The sequence below is a fragment of the Aptenodytes forsteri genome, unplaced genomic scaffold, assembly GCF_000699145.1.
Source record: "Aptenodytes forsteri isolate BGI_AS27 unplaced genomic scaffold, ASM69914v1 Scaffold336, whole genome shotgun sequence".
Classification (NCBI taxonomy): Eukaryota; Metazoa; Chordata; class Aves; order Sphenisciformes; family Spheniscidae; genus Aptenodytes; species Aptenodytes forsteri.
Window position 1 is genome coordinate 1,863,280 of NW_008794911.1, and position 18,557 is coordinate 1,881,836.

Here is an 18,557-nt window from a genome sequence, read left to right on the forward strand (position 1 = left end):
ATCCAAATACAAATTAAATAAATTAATAAAAAACCTCCAAATAGGGCCCATATTTATAGAGATGTTTGTGAGCCAAAAGCTGCGTAATTTTCATTTATTTAATCTTGCTTTCTCTCAGGAAACTGAAATGCACTATAACTTTATTGTAATGTTTATGTTTTTCCATGCATGTATATGCATTTTGCTACAAATTGGGCAACACATTTGGAATCATCTTCTTTATAGTCTTGTAAGTACTTTTATTACTTGTACTCCAATAATGCCTTTCGGTTTCAGTTGAAAGTGGGGAACAAAGATACTGGGAAGAGGCATCTGGCCAGTAGCAGGCAGGAATTTTGTCAAAGGACTCAAGGAGCACTGGTATCCTGAGTCCAGGTATGGGGCCTTTCTCATAAAACCATCCTTTCTCTAGTGTCAATTCTGACAATTCTAAACTCTGATACAGGTCTGTGCTCTAGGAAGATCAAAGTGGCATAATTATGCCACATATGAAGTCAGAGGGTTCAAGCAAAAGGAATAGGGTAATGCATGCTATAAGGTGGACTGTGCCAGGTCAGATATTCCATAGGTCTCCTGTACAGCTCCTGTACAGTCTCAGCTATCTGAAAAGCTAATGTTTCCGCCTGCTGGCAGATCATCTGCAAAAACTTTAATGGTGTTTACCCTTTCCAGAGATGACTCTAGAGGAAATTTTGTATCTTTCTTTCCTAGCCTATGGAACTGAGATCATAGTTTCAAAATGTAAAGCTTTATATTCACTAGGAAGGGTTTTAATTAGGATGGGACATGTGATATTGAAATCTTGAGCCTGTATATTTTATTATGTTATCTGTATCTATGATCTTATTATCTATTATGGATCAATCATCTTTTTTTAAAGAAGAGAAGGAAATATCTAATAAAAAACATTTAGTATTTACAAAATTTCATGGTCATAAAAGTTCACAAAAAATAAATAATAGAAGACAGGGCTAGAGCAGAATTCAGGAGGTCATTTACTCCCATCTGCTTGCCTCCAAAACAGCATCGACTCTTTGTGTGTCTCCTGGACAAATATTTCTTCAACTTTTCTTTCCTGTGATGGAGATTTCATGACTACTGTAAGCAATATATTCCAAAATTCAAATATTCTTGCCATTAAAAAAGTTTTTCTATTACCTAGCATAAATCAGCCCTGATGTCATTTAACCCTATTATTTCTTGTCTTACTCACAATGGACCTGGAGAACAGATGCTTGTCTTTATAGCTGTTCTTTAAACCACCTTCTTATTCTCTTCATCTCTAGAATAAACAGCGCCAGTTCCTTCAGTTTTTCTGTGTAGATCGTACTTTTGAGATATTTTGCTGTCCTCCTCTGGTCTTCGTCAAGTTGGTCAGTATCTTTTTTGAAGTATGATACCTAGAATGGATGTAGTACGTAAACTGTGGTTTTGTCAGTGCCAAACTGAAGAAGGATAATTTCTCATATCTTACAGGTTACAAATCTGGTTATAAGCCTCTCTGTAAAGTTCGCTTTATTTTCTGACAACATTGTGATATTGATAGCTAATATCTATCTTATGTTCCATTGTTAACCCCAGATTTTTTTCTGCAGTTCTGCAAACTAATGTCTTTGGCATCAGCCAATTCTCTCAGTACCATAGAGTGGATTCCGTGAAGCTCAGCTAGCATGAAAACATCTAAGTTATCTATGTCCTTAGCATAAGCAGAGTGTTTACTACATCATCTTTGACATTAGTATACATTGCTAGAGCATAGCGTAAGGGACGAGGCCCAAGTGACTGTGCTAGGAGGTCGGACAATGCCCTGAGAGAAGGCTCCAGAAGTCAGCCATGGGGAGGGGCCTAGTGTCACTTCCCTTGACTGACTGGTGTCTCAACCACTCCTGGAACTGGGGCGAGAGAAGGTTCCAGAAGTCTTGGACTGGGGCCAATAAATAGGGGCGCATACAAACTTCCTGGGGCGCTCTCTACACCGACACACCTCATTGGCAGGTCCGACGCTGGATCCAGGACTGGTGATCTTTCTATCACTTTCCCTCTCTAGCTCTCTCTCTCCCCCCCTCACTTTCTCTTTCTTTGCCCTTAAAACTGCTAAGTAACGCAAGGCCTACCTCAACTTCTCATAAAGCCGCTTAGCTTACGTGACATATTAATACGTAGAGGGTTGACACTTACGGAGTGTTCGTTCCATTAAGGTTGATGTTCATGTATGGACATCATGTGTTATGTCACCTTAATCCACACCGAGGGGATTTGCGGACCTTAGTCACTCTCCCCTTCTCGTAGGTGGGGCATGACAGCATAGTAAAGACCAATGCATAAAAAAGACCCATTAATGCTTTTAGCCTTCTTGGCTGCATTTGTTGAAAGCTTGCTGTCAACTAACAGTTTTCTTCCTCTTGATTATTACAGAAGTATCAAGAAAAATGATGGTTTCAACTTGTGTGTCCCTTGGTAGTTGTATTTTGGTTTATGTCCCTATATGCTTGTGTTATTCTTTTATTTTTATCCTTAGTTACTCGATCGTGTTCTCACTCTCTGTATGCTTCCTGAGTTTCAGCCAACTGAAGAGCTCATGATTTTGCCTGATTAATCTCTTTCTACACTTCCTGTTCTTCACCCTCAATGACATTTTTGCTTTTGTACTCTTTATGTAATTTTTTTAAGGCTCTGATGACTCTTCTGAACTTCCTCTTTCCTTCTTTCCCATTACATCATGCCTTCTGGTTTCCTGAATTTACATAACAACAATGGATGAATTTCTGACCTGCTACTAGATTTATTTAATTGCTATTTGATACACTGCCATTTAAAAACATTATTGTACCTGTGCAACATCCTGGGCAACCAGCCTTCAAACTGCCCTGACTTATGTTTGGAATCAAGATGATTTCAGCTGCTTTAGGAGGTAATGGCTGCAAAATAAGACCAAAGCCATCTTTGCCAGTTCTTTTCACTGTAAAATTCATTTAACAAACTTACAGAGAAAAAAGTGAAATGCTTAAGAGTATTAAAATATGTCCCTGTAGCTAATTTTGGTTTTTTTCCCGCACTGGAACTCTCCTGTGGCTTAAGAAGCCCTAGGATGACCTTAAATACTAATTTTAACAAACATTAGCACCAGCAACTAAGTAGATAGCTATTTTCTACCATATTCTGTTGTTGAGGAGCCACCATAACTTGAGATCTTTGAGCAGTGGAGTGGGGGAGAGGCATGCTGTATTTGCGTGCGTTTCTGCCAGAAGGTGTCAGAAGGTACTTGAATACTTCAGAAGCAGTGTCCAGCATTCCATGAGATCCTAAGGAAGAATTCCTGAAGGCCTGAGAATTTTTAAATGGAGAAAGATAGGACATTAAACAAGCCAATGAAAAGGGGGACTGGATGCAGCCAAAAGTTTATGTCTTGCATCTTGCTGTGCGTTCAGAATGGACTAACCGATGCATATAGTCATATTTGGAGAAACGTCATCAAATAAGGATGTTTCTAGTATAGTGGTGACTAAACCTAGCACTGTTCAACAGTTTTGTCAGAGTTCTGGATGTGAATATGAAGTCACTCTTGAAAACCAGAAATGGCAAAGTATTTGGAATAACAGGACAGGCTCTCAAAGGCAGATCTGAATTGCTTGGCAGGGTGTCTCCATTCAGATCAAATGTGCTTCACGATTCCCAGGTGCAAAATTAAGTAGATGAGAACACAAAATTCAGAACATGCCTGTACAGTGGGGGGCTGTCTTCTGGAAACAGTTACTCTGAAAACTTTAGAAGTTAGCATGCAAGCAACTGAGCAGTTGCTCAGTACTTCTGTGGCAAAGACAATGAATGCTCTTTTTCATAATCAGGAGCAGTGAGTAGGCTTAGGAAAGTAAGGTTGACTTCTTATACAGCACTGGTAAGACTGATTTTGGAAGCAGTGGGTCTTGTTCTGGTGTCCAAATTTCCCAAATGTATTGAAAAAAGTGGTGAAGTCAGACAAGCTCATTATTTTAGCAGTAAAGATGATTAGCCTTTAGAATTCCCATTCTTGACGTCTTTAAATCAAGACCGAAGTCATGTCCCAGACAGGTGCAAAGTACGTGTTAGTCAAATGCTAGTTATTTTGTGGTACACAAAAATAAACGAATGAAAACTTAATGACAGCAGTCAAACTAGCTGGGCTAATACTCCTTTTTACATTAAATCTTGATTTACATTTTTAAGAATGAAAAGATAATTCAGCAACCTTCGCATGACACCTCTGTAGCTTTCACCGTTCCTGAAATGCCCTTTTCAGTTGTGGAAAGAATACAAAGGCAGGCTCCACACCCTGCCCTACTCTAATGGAGACATTTTATGGGGAAGGTCTCGTAGAGACCTTTTTCTTTTCTTCCTTCCATCACAGAAGGTGAGATTGGACTCACAGATACCAAATGTATATACAGTCTTATCATCATCTAAAACAGCTGCCTTTGTATACATACATTAAAAGTTTTAACTAGATTAATCTGTGCATTATTGTATTATAAAAGTGGTCTGTTAAACACCTCAAAAATAAAAGCAAAAGAAAGACAGGCTTTGCTACACATTCTTTATAGTTCTGTAATTTTCATTTGTGAGCTCTGGGTATCATAATAGAGACATTACACATACATTGCACAGAAGATGTTTTACTGATAGTGTAGCAGTGATACTGTTTTATTTTCGTTTAATTTGTGGATATATATGTTATACCACCATATAGGAAGAGAGGCACATTTTAAACTAAATCTGTGTTTAATTTCAAGCTTTAAAATTGATTGTTGATCTGCCAGTAGAGTTTATTTTGCATCCAACATATCAGATTTCAAATGGTATAACAACATGATGCAGATTTTATGTCAACTTAATAGAGAGGTAACTATTTCCATGCATGTTAAAATCTATGCTGTAAGTACTGCAAGACTTATTTAATGATCACTTCAAGAAACAAAAAATAATTGTTGAAACCATCAATAGTATTTCTTATTTTGTAGAACTGATGCTTCAGCACATATGAAAAATATTTTTTGTGGTTTTACTTTAAAAACAGTTCAAGTGGTGTGTGCATTTTTGAAGCCAAAAAAATAAAATGCATATATGTATTTTATATACAGTTCTTTCTTTTATTTAATATAAGAGAATTAAAAGTTGTTTATTTTTTAAAAACCTGGTCCATATTAAATGTCGTATGCCAACCATTATAACTGTAAGATAAGTGAATTATTAATTACTACATTATGTATAGATGTAATTTCACTGTAGGTGAAGCACTCCTCAAAAGAAGAGACATCACTTGTCAGGTTAGCAATATACTTCTTATATTATGTAAAATAATAAAGAGACAAGTTTTCTCTTTAAACACCTGTTGCAAAATTTTTATAATGCAAAGCAAAGTGAATCTCAAAGTCAAAGCTGTATGAAAAGACCACAAACTTCATAAAAGGACAGCTGGTGGTCCTTTTGAGCTACAGAATATTCTGTGTAGTTTTGGAATTATATCTTACGGATTTTTAAAAAAATCTTTTAGATTTTGATATGTGTGGGTAAACTGATTTCTCTAGGAAAACATTTGAGAAATTGCTACAGTATTTTATTCCTAACGACATATTTTACAAAATAGGTCAAAATATGTTCTTAAAGCTAGACACGTTTCATTTTCTTCTGAAGTCAAGAAGATAACGATGATTAAAAAAAGGTAACATGAAAAAATTGTAGGAATCTTCCTTTAGGACACTATATGTTGCAGATGTTAAAAGATCACCTTTATATTTAAACAATTTTCTGTGGGGAAATTCTGTGGATATCTATTGTTACAAGAAATTTAAGTAAAAATTAGCTATGAAGCTCCATCCACATACACTTCATTGATTAGCAGAACTGTTTTGTCTGATGTAAGTTACTGATCTGAAACTTTATCAAGTACTTTTCTCACATTCCTTTTGGATGTATTATCTGACTTGTGATTCTCTACTACATTTATGGTATCTGTTAAAGAGCATGTTAAATTTAAAGACTTTTTTCTGTATTTGTCTTACTGCTTCTGTTTACATTTAAGACAGAGGCTGCAAAATGCTATGTTTTTGTTAGATCTACTTGTTTCATATTAGCAAACATTACTCAGTTTTTCAATATTCTGTATTTCAGTATGATGTGCACAGTTGAGCACGATATTTTCCTCTGGAAAGCGTTGGCTCAAAGTCTTCTACAGTTTCAGAAGTGTCATTTGAAAGAGGTGGACTTGGGCAGCACAGTTCAGATCTGGATGGGAGCCAAAGCTTCCCTGGAATTCAGAGGCACGCGGGAGGTGGATACTGTAGTTTGATTTACTAGGTGCTCTAAGTTGTAACTTCCACATTAGCACCAGTTGGCATTGCTCATGCACTCCAGCTTCTGTTGCAGCTACATGGTAGATCAGCCCTCCTAATTTCTGTGCAGCTGGGTTCATACCCAACTTGATTAATAGTATATCTATATTATAGGTTCAAAAGAATCCATTGTTACCTTATGGTTTAACTTTCTGCATACCACAGGGTGTATTCTTTGATCTTTTTCTTGCTTTTAGTCTAGTAGCTGTGACTGAAATAGAGCTTATCTTTTAGAAAAACATCCAATCTTGACTGAAACATTTCCACTGCTGGAAAACTTATCATCACTCTAAGTAATTTCTTCCAAAGGATAATTAACCACACAATGGAAAACTTGCACTTTACTCCTCATCTAAATTTTAGTACCTTTAACTTCAAATCATCAAACCTCTGTGCTAGACTGTAGAGCTCTCTGTGATCACGTTCCTCTTCCTCATAGATTTATTTATTCACTATGAATAAATCATACCTTAATTTACTTTTTAATAAACTGAATAGTGCTTCTCATGGTCTGTCTTAATGCAGCTATTTTCCAGGCTTACAGTCATTTTTATTTCTCTTCTCTGAATCATCTCCATATTTTCACTTTCCTTCTAGAACTGTAAAAAGGAAAATTAGACACAGAATTTCAGTAATAGTTGCACAAGTGCCTGAAAAGAGATAATACCTATGTTCCTATTCAGTACTTTCACTTACACATCCCAAAATTCATCCTTTTAATCAAATGTTATACTGTCATCTCAAATTGATATTCAACATCTCAAATCTTTCTATATGCTCTGGTTTCCAGAATAGAAGTCCTCCATTGAGCTATACCCTTTTTCATTATTTGTAAGTGTATGACCTTAAATTGGGCAGATCAAAAGACAGCGTATCCCAATAACCTGACTGCAACAGGAGGGGAGACACAATAATCGGGATGGAAGTTTTCTGTGGTTAAAGCTCATCTTTTGCACCCCAGATGTCCTGACCTCTGATTTCCACAAATGTGGGAAACTTGACTGCATAACTTACAGTAGTGTGAAACTCTGTTGATATTCTACCAAGGCAGAAGAAACCCAGGACCATAAATGAATGCCCAGAGCAAAGTAAGAACAGGGCAAACACACAGCTTTCTAATACTCTCCAAGCCCCCACCTGTTTTTAGCTCAGGGAGCTGAAAATTGAATGAGATTTTTATGTTTTTACTGACCTTCAATGAAATTTTTTAGCTTTCATGGAATCCTTTCACAACTAGTTCCACTAGTCTGTTGCCTCATTTGAAGAACCAATTCCCTTTATTTCTTTTTAACCTGAATCCTCTTATACCTCATTATTAAAAGAGATTATATCTGTATTAAAAGAGACATTGGACAGTCAATCCCTATCTATCCTACTCAATGCCATCCCTAACGTTGTAGACTTCTATCATATCCCTTCAGGCATCCCTCTTCTAGACTGAAAAAACCTTGGATTATCTTTGCTGCTCTTCTCTGAACCTTTTCCAGTGCTATAGTAACCTTCCTGAAACTGAGGCTGAAGAACTGCGTGAAGTTTTTAAGGTGAATGTGAACCATGGATTTATACAGTGGTATAGTGACATTCTCTGTTCACTATTTTTTTCCAAATAACTCCTAATATTCCATTTGCTTTTTGATTGCCATCTACCCTAACCAATTGCCATCTACCCTGACCCCAAGGTATCATTTCTAATTTTTAATGGTCAGCTGAAAACCTATCATTTCATCTATGGAGTTAGGATTGTTTTTTCTGCTATGCATCACTTCGCATTTTCTCATTTGCTATTTTACTGCCCTCTTAGTTTTAGTAAGTTCTTTAGCAGTTTGTCACAACTGACCCTGAATCATAATATCATCAACAAACTTTGTCACATAACTAGTTCTTCCTTTTTTCAGGGTGTTTATGAGTATGTTGAATTGCACAACTTCAACACAGATCCGTGGAACTCCACTAAATCACACCCCTTTATTGAACCAACTGTTTGCTCTTATTCCCAGTTTCCTATCCTTTAGTCACTCTTTTCAATCCATGCAATGACCTTTCCTCTTATAATATAGTGGCTTAGTTTCTTTAAAAGGTATCAAGGAGGGACTTTGTCAAAATCCTTATGGAGTCCAGTTAGACATATCAACTAGATCACCATTGCCGTGAGCTTGGTAAGTTTTGTAAGGTAGGACTTCTCTTAACAGATCCATGGTGACTCTAAATATATCATATTGTTGCAATAATATCATATTTAGACAGATGTCTGCTAATTCTGTTCTTTATTACAGTCTCCTAATTTGTCCAGCACAGATATTTGGCTAAAAGGCCCTGGATAACACTTGAACTCGTTTCAAAGTTGACATCACATTTGTTGTTTCCCAGGACATTGGTAACAGGGCAGTTTGAAGCAAGAAGATACATGCCACTTCTACTGAATCAACTATTTTACCCTGTTTCCTTTATAACTCAGTTGAATACTATCTAATAATGGCAGTTTGTTGTTGTTCACAATGTCAGGGTTTTTTTATAAAAACTTTCTACAGTGACTTCAGTTTCAGAAAAATCCTCTGATGTCCTCCACAACGGAAGATTCCAGTTGGAATCTCTTTGGTTTCTTCCAGAGTGAACACCAATGCAAAGAATGCATATAGCTTCTCTGAAATGTCTGTGTCTTCACTGTGTGTTCTTTTGCTATCTGCAAACACTCCTACAAAACTCACAATACTCGACTGCCTCATTTACTAGTCCATTCACAGCAAGCCATATTAGTAATTTGTCACCTGTGCTATTCACTCACTTCAATCTATATGCCATTTGCAGACTTTATCAATAATTCCATTTCTTACTGTCTGCATTATTTAACACCATAGAATCAAAATAATCTAACATATTTCTTCTTTAGTAGTAGTTTTACTAGTACTAGTAGAAGAGATTAAGTTTTATATTAAATGCACATTACACATTTGCTAATTATTTGCTTTATTTTAGGGAGGTAATCCAACAGCTACTGTAATTGCATTGTGTTCAATGAGAGATTTCAATCTGGCTCAAGAAACTTGTCAGCTGGCCATCAGAGACATTGGATGTCTTGAAGTGTTAATTAATTTACTAGACACAGAAGAAATTAAATGTCAGGTAAGTAGCTTTGTCGAATAGAGCAATGAATATGCCTTTTCTATTAGAATAGTTTTTCAATTTTCAAAGTTATATAGTATAAATAAAATTGATTTCTTTCTTTTCTCATTTCTGTATTTTCTCAATTTCAAGGATTTTTTAGAAAAAAATCACTTTCTTTGACTTTCAGTTTCCTTCTTCTGATTCAATTTAAAAGATAAAATGTTTTAGATAACCCAGCATTTTCAGGAATTTTTCTGTTTATGTATACTTAAATAATGTTTAACTTCTGTTGTCTTCCATTATTTAGATTGGTTCATTAAAAATCCTGAAGGAAATTAGTCAAAATACACTGATCAGACATGCAAAATATGCCTTTATTAGAATAGTTTTTCAATTTTCAAAGTTATATAGTATAAATAAAATTGATTTCTTTCTTTTCTCATTTCTGTATTTTCTCAATTTCAAGGATTTTTTAGAAAAAAATCACTTTCTTTGACTTTCAGTTTCCTTCTTCTGATTCAATTTAAAAGATAAAATGTTTTAGATAACCCAGCATTTTCAGGAATTTTTCTGTTTATGTATACTTAAATAATGTTTAACTTCTGTTGTCTTCCATTATTTAGATTGGTTCATTAAAAATCCTGAAGGAAATTAGTCAAAATACACTGATCAGACATGCAATTGCAGATCTTGGGGGCTTACAGATCATGGTGAAAATACTGGACTCTCCAGATAAAGATCTAAAATGTTTGGCAGCTGAAACAATTGCTAACGTTGCTCGATTTAAACGAGCGCGAAGGACAGTAAGGCAGCATGGAGGAATCAAGAGATTGGTAAGCAGACATTAAAATTTGTACCCTTGTCATATGCATATTTTTGTCCAAAAAATGTGTCAGATGTTGTATACATGATTCTTGTGGTAGTGTTTGCCATCATTAAAAAGCGATATAATATCAAACTTCCCTGTAGGTAATTAAAAATATGGATTTTTTAGGTTGGGCTGTTGGAATGTATTTCAGTGGGATCAACCAGTCTAACACCATATCAAGCAAAAGATACTGAAATAGCACGCTGTGGGGCTTTGGCACTCTGGAGCTGCAGCAAAAGCATCAAAAATAAAGAAGCAATCCGTAAAGCTGGTGGCATTCCATTATTAGCTAGATGGCTCAAATGTTCACATGCAAACATCTTAACCCCAGTAGTGGGGACACTACAAGAATGTGCCTCAGAGGTAAGTAAACACATATAGCTAAGTTATTTCTAATCATTAAAACAATTAGCTACTAAAAGGAAGCATTACGTTTGACTGTCACTTCAACCAGGGCAGTTATCCCATCAGCAAGTAGATGCTTTGTGTGGACAAACTGGTTTTGAGAAAGTCACAGCTTGTGATGAAGTAAAGACCACATTTTTTATTTAAAAGGCTAGGAGTGGTTTGTGAAAGAAGATATATAGAATTGAAATCCTTAATCAGTTTCATTTTTTTCTCATTTTTTTCATCATACTTGACAAATTTGGCAACTTAAGATGCTATATTCTGGTTAATCAGTACATCTAAATTCTACAAAGCTAACCTGCACATGCGGCCAGGAAGATCCAATGCAGTGCAGGGCAGTGTGGTTTACAATGTCCTTATGAATTGGGTAAGATGGTGTCTGATTGCAAAAAGAAGAAAGGAATATATGTGATTTTTCTACAGGTTTCGTTGGCAGGTTTCACAACTTTGAGTATATTCCGTTTTTAAATTTGAAAATAAGTATTTTTTACCATTACCATATAAGATGAGTGGTTATTTCTCCATTTGTGGAATCATATTTGAAATTAAGGTGCATTAGGTCAAAAATATACATGTTCTCTTGGTGAATTTGAGACATGGAAGACATTTTTCAAAAGATTTTACATTATAAAACACTTTGTATTTTCAAAATTAGCTTCTTGAACTACACAGGTTTATGCATGCTCCACAAGACAGCAACCTGGCAGATTTTAGCTTCAGTAATTCTATATTGAGAATGTGAAGTTTTTGAGGGTTTCTTATCTGGCCAAATTTGGAAATAACACTAAATGCATCTCTTACACAGATGTGTCCCCTCTCTTAAATAATGGTCCCCTGTTACATGCCTGTGGGTTAAAATTTGGAAGAAAAGATCGCTAAAAAATTTTAATTCTAAGAACATGTTTTTCTATTATGTCTAGTGTTATTAACTGTTAATATACAGGATTTAAAAGATGCAGTTTATCTTTTTAGCCAAGTTACAGACTTGCAATAAGGACAGAAGGAATGATTGAGAACCTTGTGAAAAATCTGAGTAGTGACCATGAGGAGCTTCAGATGCATTGTGCAAGTGCCATATTTAAGGTAATTGTATTCCAACCCAAACTATTCTATGATTCTATGATTATTATAATCAGTAGCTCAGAGACAGGATTAGCCCTTTGTTTTCATGTGGTTGTCAGTTTTAATATTTCTTAGTTTTACTATTTCTCTAATGTGTAAGAAATTATAAGAATGTTGATGGTCTTTGGCTTAATTCTTATGAAAATATTTTAGCTGCATATTTAATGTTGTAATTTAGTTCCTACTTGCTCTTCTTGTGTGCAAGCCCTAAATTGCATAGGTAACCAATGGAGAGAGGCAGGGCATACTGTGCAAAGAGCTGCTTTGGTTTTTTATGTTTGTTTGCCCACAAGGTGCACAATGTGACAGTATAAGCACTGCTGCATATACAGTAGAGGTTTACTGTCAAACTCTCTTAGTGAGTTGTTAGCATAGTCAGATACTTTAATAAAACATTTATGTTTTCTTCCGTATTAGTTTTTTCTAGTTACAACATAATACACCTAGCTTTTGAAGACATCATTTTACACGTTTTACATAATATATATATTTCATTTTTTTGTATAGTGTGCAGAAGATAAAGAAACACGTGACCTGGTTAGACAGCATGGAGGTCTACAACCGCTATCTGTCCTGCTTGGTAACTCTGAAAACAAACAACTTTTAGCAGCTGTGACAGGAGCAATCTGGAAATGTGCAATGAGTGGAGAAAATGTGTCAAAGTAACAATTTAATTTTACAAACATTTATTACATTATCATGTTTTGATTTTATGGGCCTCTATTGTTTTCAAAATTGTTATGTCATGATTCTTCAAAACCATACTTTGTAATCGGTTGGGCTTTCAACTTAGGTCTTATAGTACTTAAAAAATTGCCACCTGACCTCAGCAGGGTACAGTGGAAACAATGTTAAGTTCCTAGAATCTTAAAAGTCAATGGGGACAATTAGTGCCTCTAAAGGCCTCTAAAGGTTAAGATATAGGACACTGAGTCAGGAGGTGTACTAGCACATACTAAACGTTTGACACGCAGGCGTATCTGATGTCCCCACTCTTCTCTATAGCTTACAAACAGGAACCACTGCTGCATGGTAGAGAGAGTAGTTAGCACACTTAGCTTTAACGTTTTACGTCAAGAGAGACAGAGAGCAAATTATCTCATTCTAAGGTAGATATCTAATACACATTAGGTCCACCTACTTTAGAAATATACTGGAATCTGGGATAATTAGCCTAGATGCCTCTCTCCTTGACTACAGAAGGGGCTCAGAAAAGCTGAGTCTGATCACCCAGCTTCTAAATGAGTGGAATTAACTGATGAGAGTCCTACCATAGGTACCTACAACCTCTCAGTATCAGAGTTCTGAGTGATTATCTGAGAATGTATCAGCAGGAGTTATCACCCTCCACCTTTCATGGAACAGCTTAATGATTGAGAATACTCGACCCCCTCATCTAGAATTCATTTATCAGATTCATGCACCTTACCTCAAAAAAAAGCTTGCTCCACTGGAGTATGTGCTAGGCTTCCTGCTGAAGTTACGCTGCTCCGTTCCGAGGAATGTAAGATTCATAGGCTGGAAGGAGTATCAGTAAAAGGTAACCTCTTCCTGCAGCCCAAATTTTAATGTACTTTGCTGGACAAGCAGATATGATAGATAACTGCTGGATAAAAATCAGAAAGAATTCCAGTAGTAAGGGTTTACAGTCTGGCTTTTTACTGTCCTAAATGAGCTCCCAAACTGTTGGTATACAGAGCCATGGTCTTTACATACTCTACTGCTGTCCTACTGCTTTTTGCATTCTTGATTGCACAGTAACCTGGCTTTTCAGAAGGGTATACCCTTCTTTTCTGTGGGCTTTGGGTATCTACACAGAGGCAGCCTGGTTCTGGATCAATCAGTGATGAGATGGACCGAATGGCTCTCTCTATACTAGTAAACCAAACAGGGCCAAACCTTTCAGGGTTCAGGCACCATGTTATGATTATCCATACTGTTTAACTGCTAGCACAGTCCCTTACACACAGTTTGGCCTGTGCCAGCAAGTGCTCTCCCAAACAATGCCCAGACGCTCCTTGGGAACAGTGCAGGCAACAGATTGTTTCCATTAGGCAGAATGGGTGAGGCCACCCTGAATTGTGAGGATAAGAGATTTTAGCCATATGGATGCTATGTTGTGCTTCTTGTCCTCAGGGCTAGAGAATGAGCCATGGCCTGTTTTATTTATTAGTATAGCTGTAGCCAATAATTCTGTCCAAATGCAAAGAGATTTCTGCTGGGCTACTCACATATCTTTGGCAAGTGCTTGATGCTCCATGAAGGTTACTAGCCAGGCGCAGCTCCAGACTTGAGCTGAATTCATGTATTATGTAGTGCTGAGTCTGAAGCAGTAAACCCCATCCAAACTCAGGATCGGAGGGCACTACAGAATGAGGAGGGAGGATAATATGAAAACACGTAAGTAGATCTGGAGGGATTAGCTTGAGTCTGGCACGAAGCTAGAACTAACAAACCCTCCTGGTTCCTGCAGGGCCACTTAATTATCTTAGAACTACTCCACAGTATTTCCTATACCTGCAGTATGTTGCTGAGATGATTGCTGACTCAACAATGAGCTGATGCAGGTGCCTGGGCCTGACTAGCTCAGATTCCAGTTTGCGTGCAAGCAGCCGTACTGCTTCTGGACACAAGATGGCCTGAGCCAACAGCTCTGTCAGAGTGTAGCCTGCCCATCGCAGAGCCAGCTCATATAGTTCCATCTGTGAAGCAGTTGATATGCAACACAGATAAAGTAGCCAGAGAAAATAAGGTTGTGGGTTTTTTAATTGGTTGCTTGCTTTGTTGCTCTTTTTTTCATGCTGTTGATGTTTTCTCTTGAAAAAAATTTATAGGGAAACTTCTAAATTATAGTGAACAAAGAGAGGAAGATTCCTCCCTTAAGGAAAGGGTTGAATCATGAAAAATGAAAGTTTCTCATTTCTCAGTTGCTTTAATTGTTATACTGATAAACCAGCTTGGAAAGATTAACTTTTATTGAAACAGTTCTAGTTCTGCCATCAAAATCTCAAAAATAGTAATTTTTTTGTATGAAAGAAAAGCCACATGTATAACTGATTCCTGGAAAATACAGAGTATTTGTAGTTCAAGTAGACATTTCCAGAAGCTAGGGGCCATGGGGGAAGCACAAATGAGAACTCTCTACTCTCAGAGAAAGTATCTCTTTAGGGAAGGAACTATATGTATTTACACAAAGTTATAAATCAAAGTATAATTATTCAATAATATACAGGTTAGATCTGGCTTGGTATACCAAGTGGAATTGTCAAGGTGTATCATAGAAAATGTATGAAAGGAAGATACAGTATTTGTTAAGTGTGAAGAATCTTCTAAGTTCTGAACAAAATGAACTTAGAAGACAACCCCAGTACTGAGGAGTAAAGTCCTGTTCTGAAAGATGAACTTCTGAGGTTTAGCATGCATCTGTTCGTAGGATGGGACCTCCAGGATTTTTAAAAACATATTTTTGATTTTCAGTACCAAAAGTGCTATGAAGAGTGAAGGAAGTTTTAATATAGCAGTCAACTCAAACTTCTGTCAATTTATTACTTAATTTCAAAATGGAATCTAACATAATACAATAGAAATGTACTAGAACTATAGGTCTGACCTTAGGAAAACGCACTTATTAGGCCTGAACTAAGTATAGAACTGGTCAGGGCAAACCCTCTAGAGGCTTAACATTTAGTGAAAAGTAAGGGTGATCCTTTGGTCCGGAGAGGTGGAAGAGGGTCTGATATACTACTGCTATAGCTATTGTTAACATGGCAGGAAAAAGCACTGGAAGTTAGGGTGCCACAGTACTTGCCAGTCTTCCAGTATGTTTTCAGCTATTTATAGATGTTGCACCCCCATGTCAAATTTTAAAAAACTCTCAAACTACTCTGCAGATTCCTAGATAGCTAAATTAAAGAAATGTGTTTAAAAAGGTAGAGTAAGAAGTTATGCTGTGTGTCACACTTTCAAGAACTGATTGAAGTGGTTTACCTGTATTGTGATTTCTTCAGCCAGATACTTTACATACAGAAATTAAACATTATACTTCAATTATAATTATACTTTAATTATAAAATTAAACTTATAACATTAACATACTGAAAATAACAACTTTGATTTTATTTCTATATTTTAGATTTCGCGAATATAAAGCCATAGAAGCTTTGGTAGGACTGCTCACTGACCAGCCTGAAGGGGTTCTTGTAAATATTGTCGGAGCACTGGGAGAATGTTGCCAAGAGCCAATAAATCGAACTATTATCCGTAAATGTGGTGGAATACCACCTCTAGTGAAGTTACTTGCTGGAACTGATCAGGCACTACTTGTGAATGTCACCAAAGCAGTGGGAGCTTGTGCAACAGAACCTGAAAATATGATGTAAGCTATTCATATTCATAGCATTTTAAATACTGAAAAAAAAATTTTTTTAGTACTTCTGGCACAAATATAGTCAAGTCTAATCTGACTTAAAAGGATATTTTACTTGTTTTCCACAGGGCTGTGTGGGTTAGTTCCATCCTACTGTAAAATGTGCTATATATATATAAAAAAAATTTCATTAAGGAAGTATATAGAATGTAAAGCTTTTATATTTTGGGGGAAATCAGACAAACCCTTAGTAAATTGATCTTTATTAAAGTTAAAATTCAGAGTTACAGAGCACCGTTTTAAAGTGCTGTATGATAGGTACCTGTTTTGCCGTCTCCTTTTACATCTGTTCTCAAATAATAAATAATAGCCTACAATAGAGAAAGTAGTTCCAAAAGGAAATGTGCACATTTACTGTCATGAAAAATAATTCAAAAATTTTTAAAAGAGTATTATTTTTATTTCATCTGTCTTGTCCCTCTCCATCATTCCTTTTATGAACTCAGACTTTTTTTTGACCCTTTTCTTCCCTCTTATTCCTTTGCAAAAGCAAAGAAAAAGACTGTCTTTTTACTGAGAGAGTTGCTGCTCTCTTTGGTTTTGTGATGTAGATTTGTACAGCTTACAAAGATCTTTGAGTTTTATGATTAAGTGTTCCAGTTAAATGTTGGGGTCAGCATTTACTGTGCTTACTGTTCCCTTACAGGGAGGGATATTTACCTCAAGATTCTTGGCATGTTTCCCTCCTTATAGATAAGAAAGGTCAGAAAGAGAGTTTTATTAAGCTCCTCCTGTTCTGATTTGCATAATTCACTTGATATTCCTATAACAGTGCAGGGAATTCTTTTCCTGAATAGGGCTTTTGTTTTCATGCTTTGGCTGTCACCCAGTGGCAAAAGGCTAGATGGTACACAACTATAAACATGGGTTGTATGAACAGTTAGCCATGTAGCATAAAAGTATACATAAATGAAATCACTTTCATGACATAGCTCACTAAAATCAGCCTTTAGAGTAATGTATTAACCTATTAGAATTAACATTGTAAATCAAATGCCAATAAATATAAATTGATATTTATAAAACCACAGACATACTCCAGTACTCAGGACTATCACTTGTAGTATCCAGTATGGATAGCTTCATACTGGAATGTGGTCTGTATAAGCACCAAAAATAACACAAGTTGCTGCTAAAATTATGATGAACAAAGTCCATCTTGTTTTTAAGAAGGAGAGAGTACAGATTGGGACAAAATTTTATGGAGTTTGCTAAGAGTGGACAAAGGGATCAAATGAAGAATTTGGTTCATATGAAAAAATTCTCTATTGAAGGTTCTCAACTTTTAAAATGTTTTTTAAAATATTTTAAAACATTAGAAGTAAGCAAGATCTTAGATCAAGAGTGGAATATACTTTTTACTACTACAAAAACCCCGTTACACAGAAATTATTATTATTATTACCAAGACTGTGACATGTACCTGATCTATCGTGCTATTTAGACTTGTAGTACTAGGAGAGAGAATGCTGCTATCTTTTCCCAAGGTGTGATTCATCCAGGTGTGGATAAGTTTGATACCAATCCAGCAAAATATTTAAAAGCAATGCTTCGTTAAAACATTGACACCAGTGCAACTACTCACATGTTTAAATTATTTGCTTGGTTGAGTGCTTTGCCTCTCACAGGGTTAAGATATTAGATTCCCGCCCCCCCTCAAAAAAAGAAGGACATCCATTCCTCTCCCTTCTCCTCCTCTCAGGCAAGCAGAGCAGGAATTGAAATTGTAGCTCCTCATCCAAACTGCTCTCCTCCTTTTTGGGACAAGTTAGTCACCAAAGACATGAAGGATATACAGTCTGTAGCATCACTTTGTTCCATTTACAGAATTTGGGACTAAAACAATAAGTAGTCTTGTTAGAAACTACTGTGGAGTTCATTCTCTTTCTGTAAACATTTTCTGAAGTTGTTAACCAAAAGGACACATCTTAACAAGGATATGGAGATGTGCTGTAGTGGGTTGACCCTGGCTGGATGCCAGGTGCCCACCAAGCCACTCTATCACTCCCCCTCCTCAACAAGATGGGGGGAGAAAATACAACAAAGAGCTTGTGGGTCGAGATAAGGACAGGGAGTTCACTTACCAATTACCATCACAGGCAAAACAGACTTGACTTGGGGAAATTAATTTAATTTATTACCAATCAAATCAGAGCAGGATAATAAGAAATAAGAACAAATCTAAAAACACCTTCCCCCCACCCCCTCCCTTCTTTCTGGGCTCAATTTCACTCCCGGCTTCTCTGCCTCCTGAGCGGGGCAGGGC

The 18,557-nt window shown here is 36.4% G+C and overlaps 1 protein-coding gene across 1 annotated transcript in view; it reads left to right on the forward strand.

Moving 5' to 3' along the window:
- Positions 1 to 18,557, forward strand: part of ARMC4 (armadillo repeat containing 4) — a 95,127-nt gene that overhangs the window by 26,229 nt on the left and 50,341 nt on the right. The window contains exons 11-16 of the mRNA XM_019470999.1: positions 9,339 to 9,485; positions 10,091 to 10,300; positions 10,462 to 10,698; positions 11,716 to 11,826; positions 12,373 to 12,527; positions 15,998 to 16,240. Coding sequence (XP_019326544.1) covers positions 9,339 to 9,485; positions 10,091 to 10,300; positions 10,462 to 10,698; positions 11,716 to 11,826; positions 12,373 to 12,527; positions 15,998 to 16,240 — 1,103 coding nt within the window. The remainder of the gene's footprint in view (positions 1 to 9,338; positions 9,486 to 10,090; positions 10,301 to 10,461; positions 10,699 to 11,715; positions 11,827 to 12,372; positions 12,528 to 15,997; positions 16,241 to 18,557) is intronic.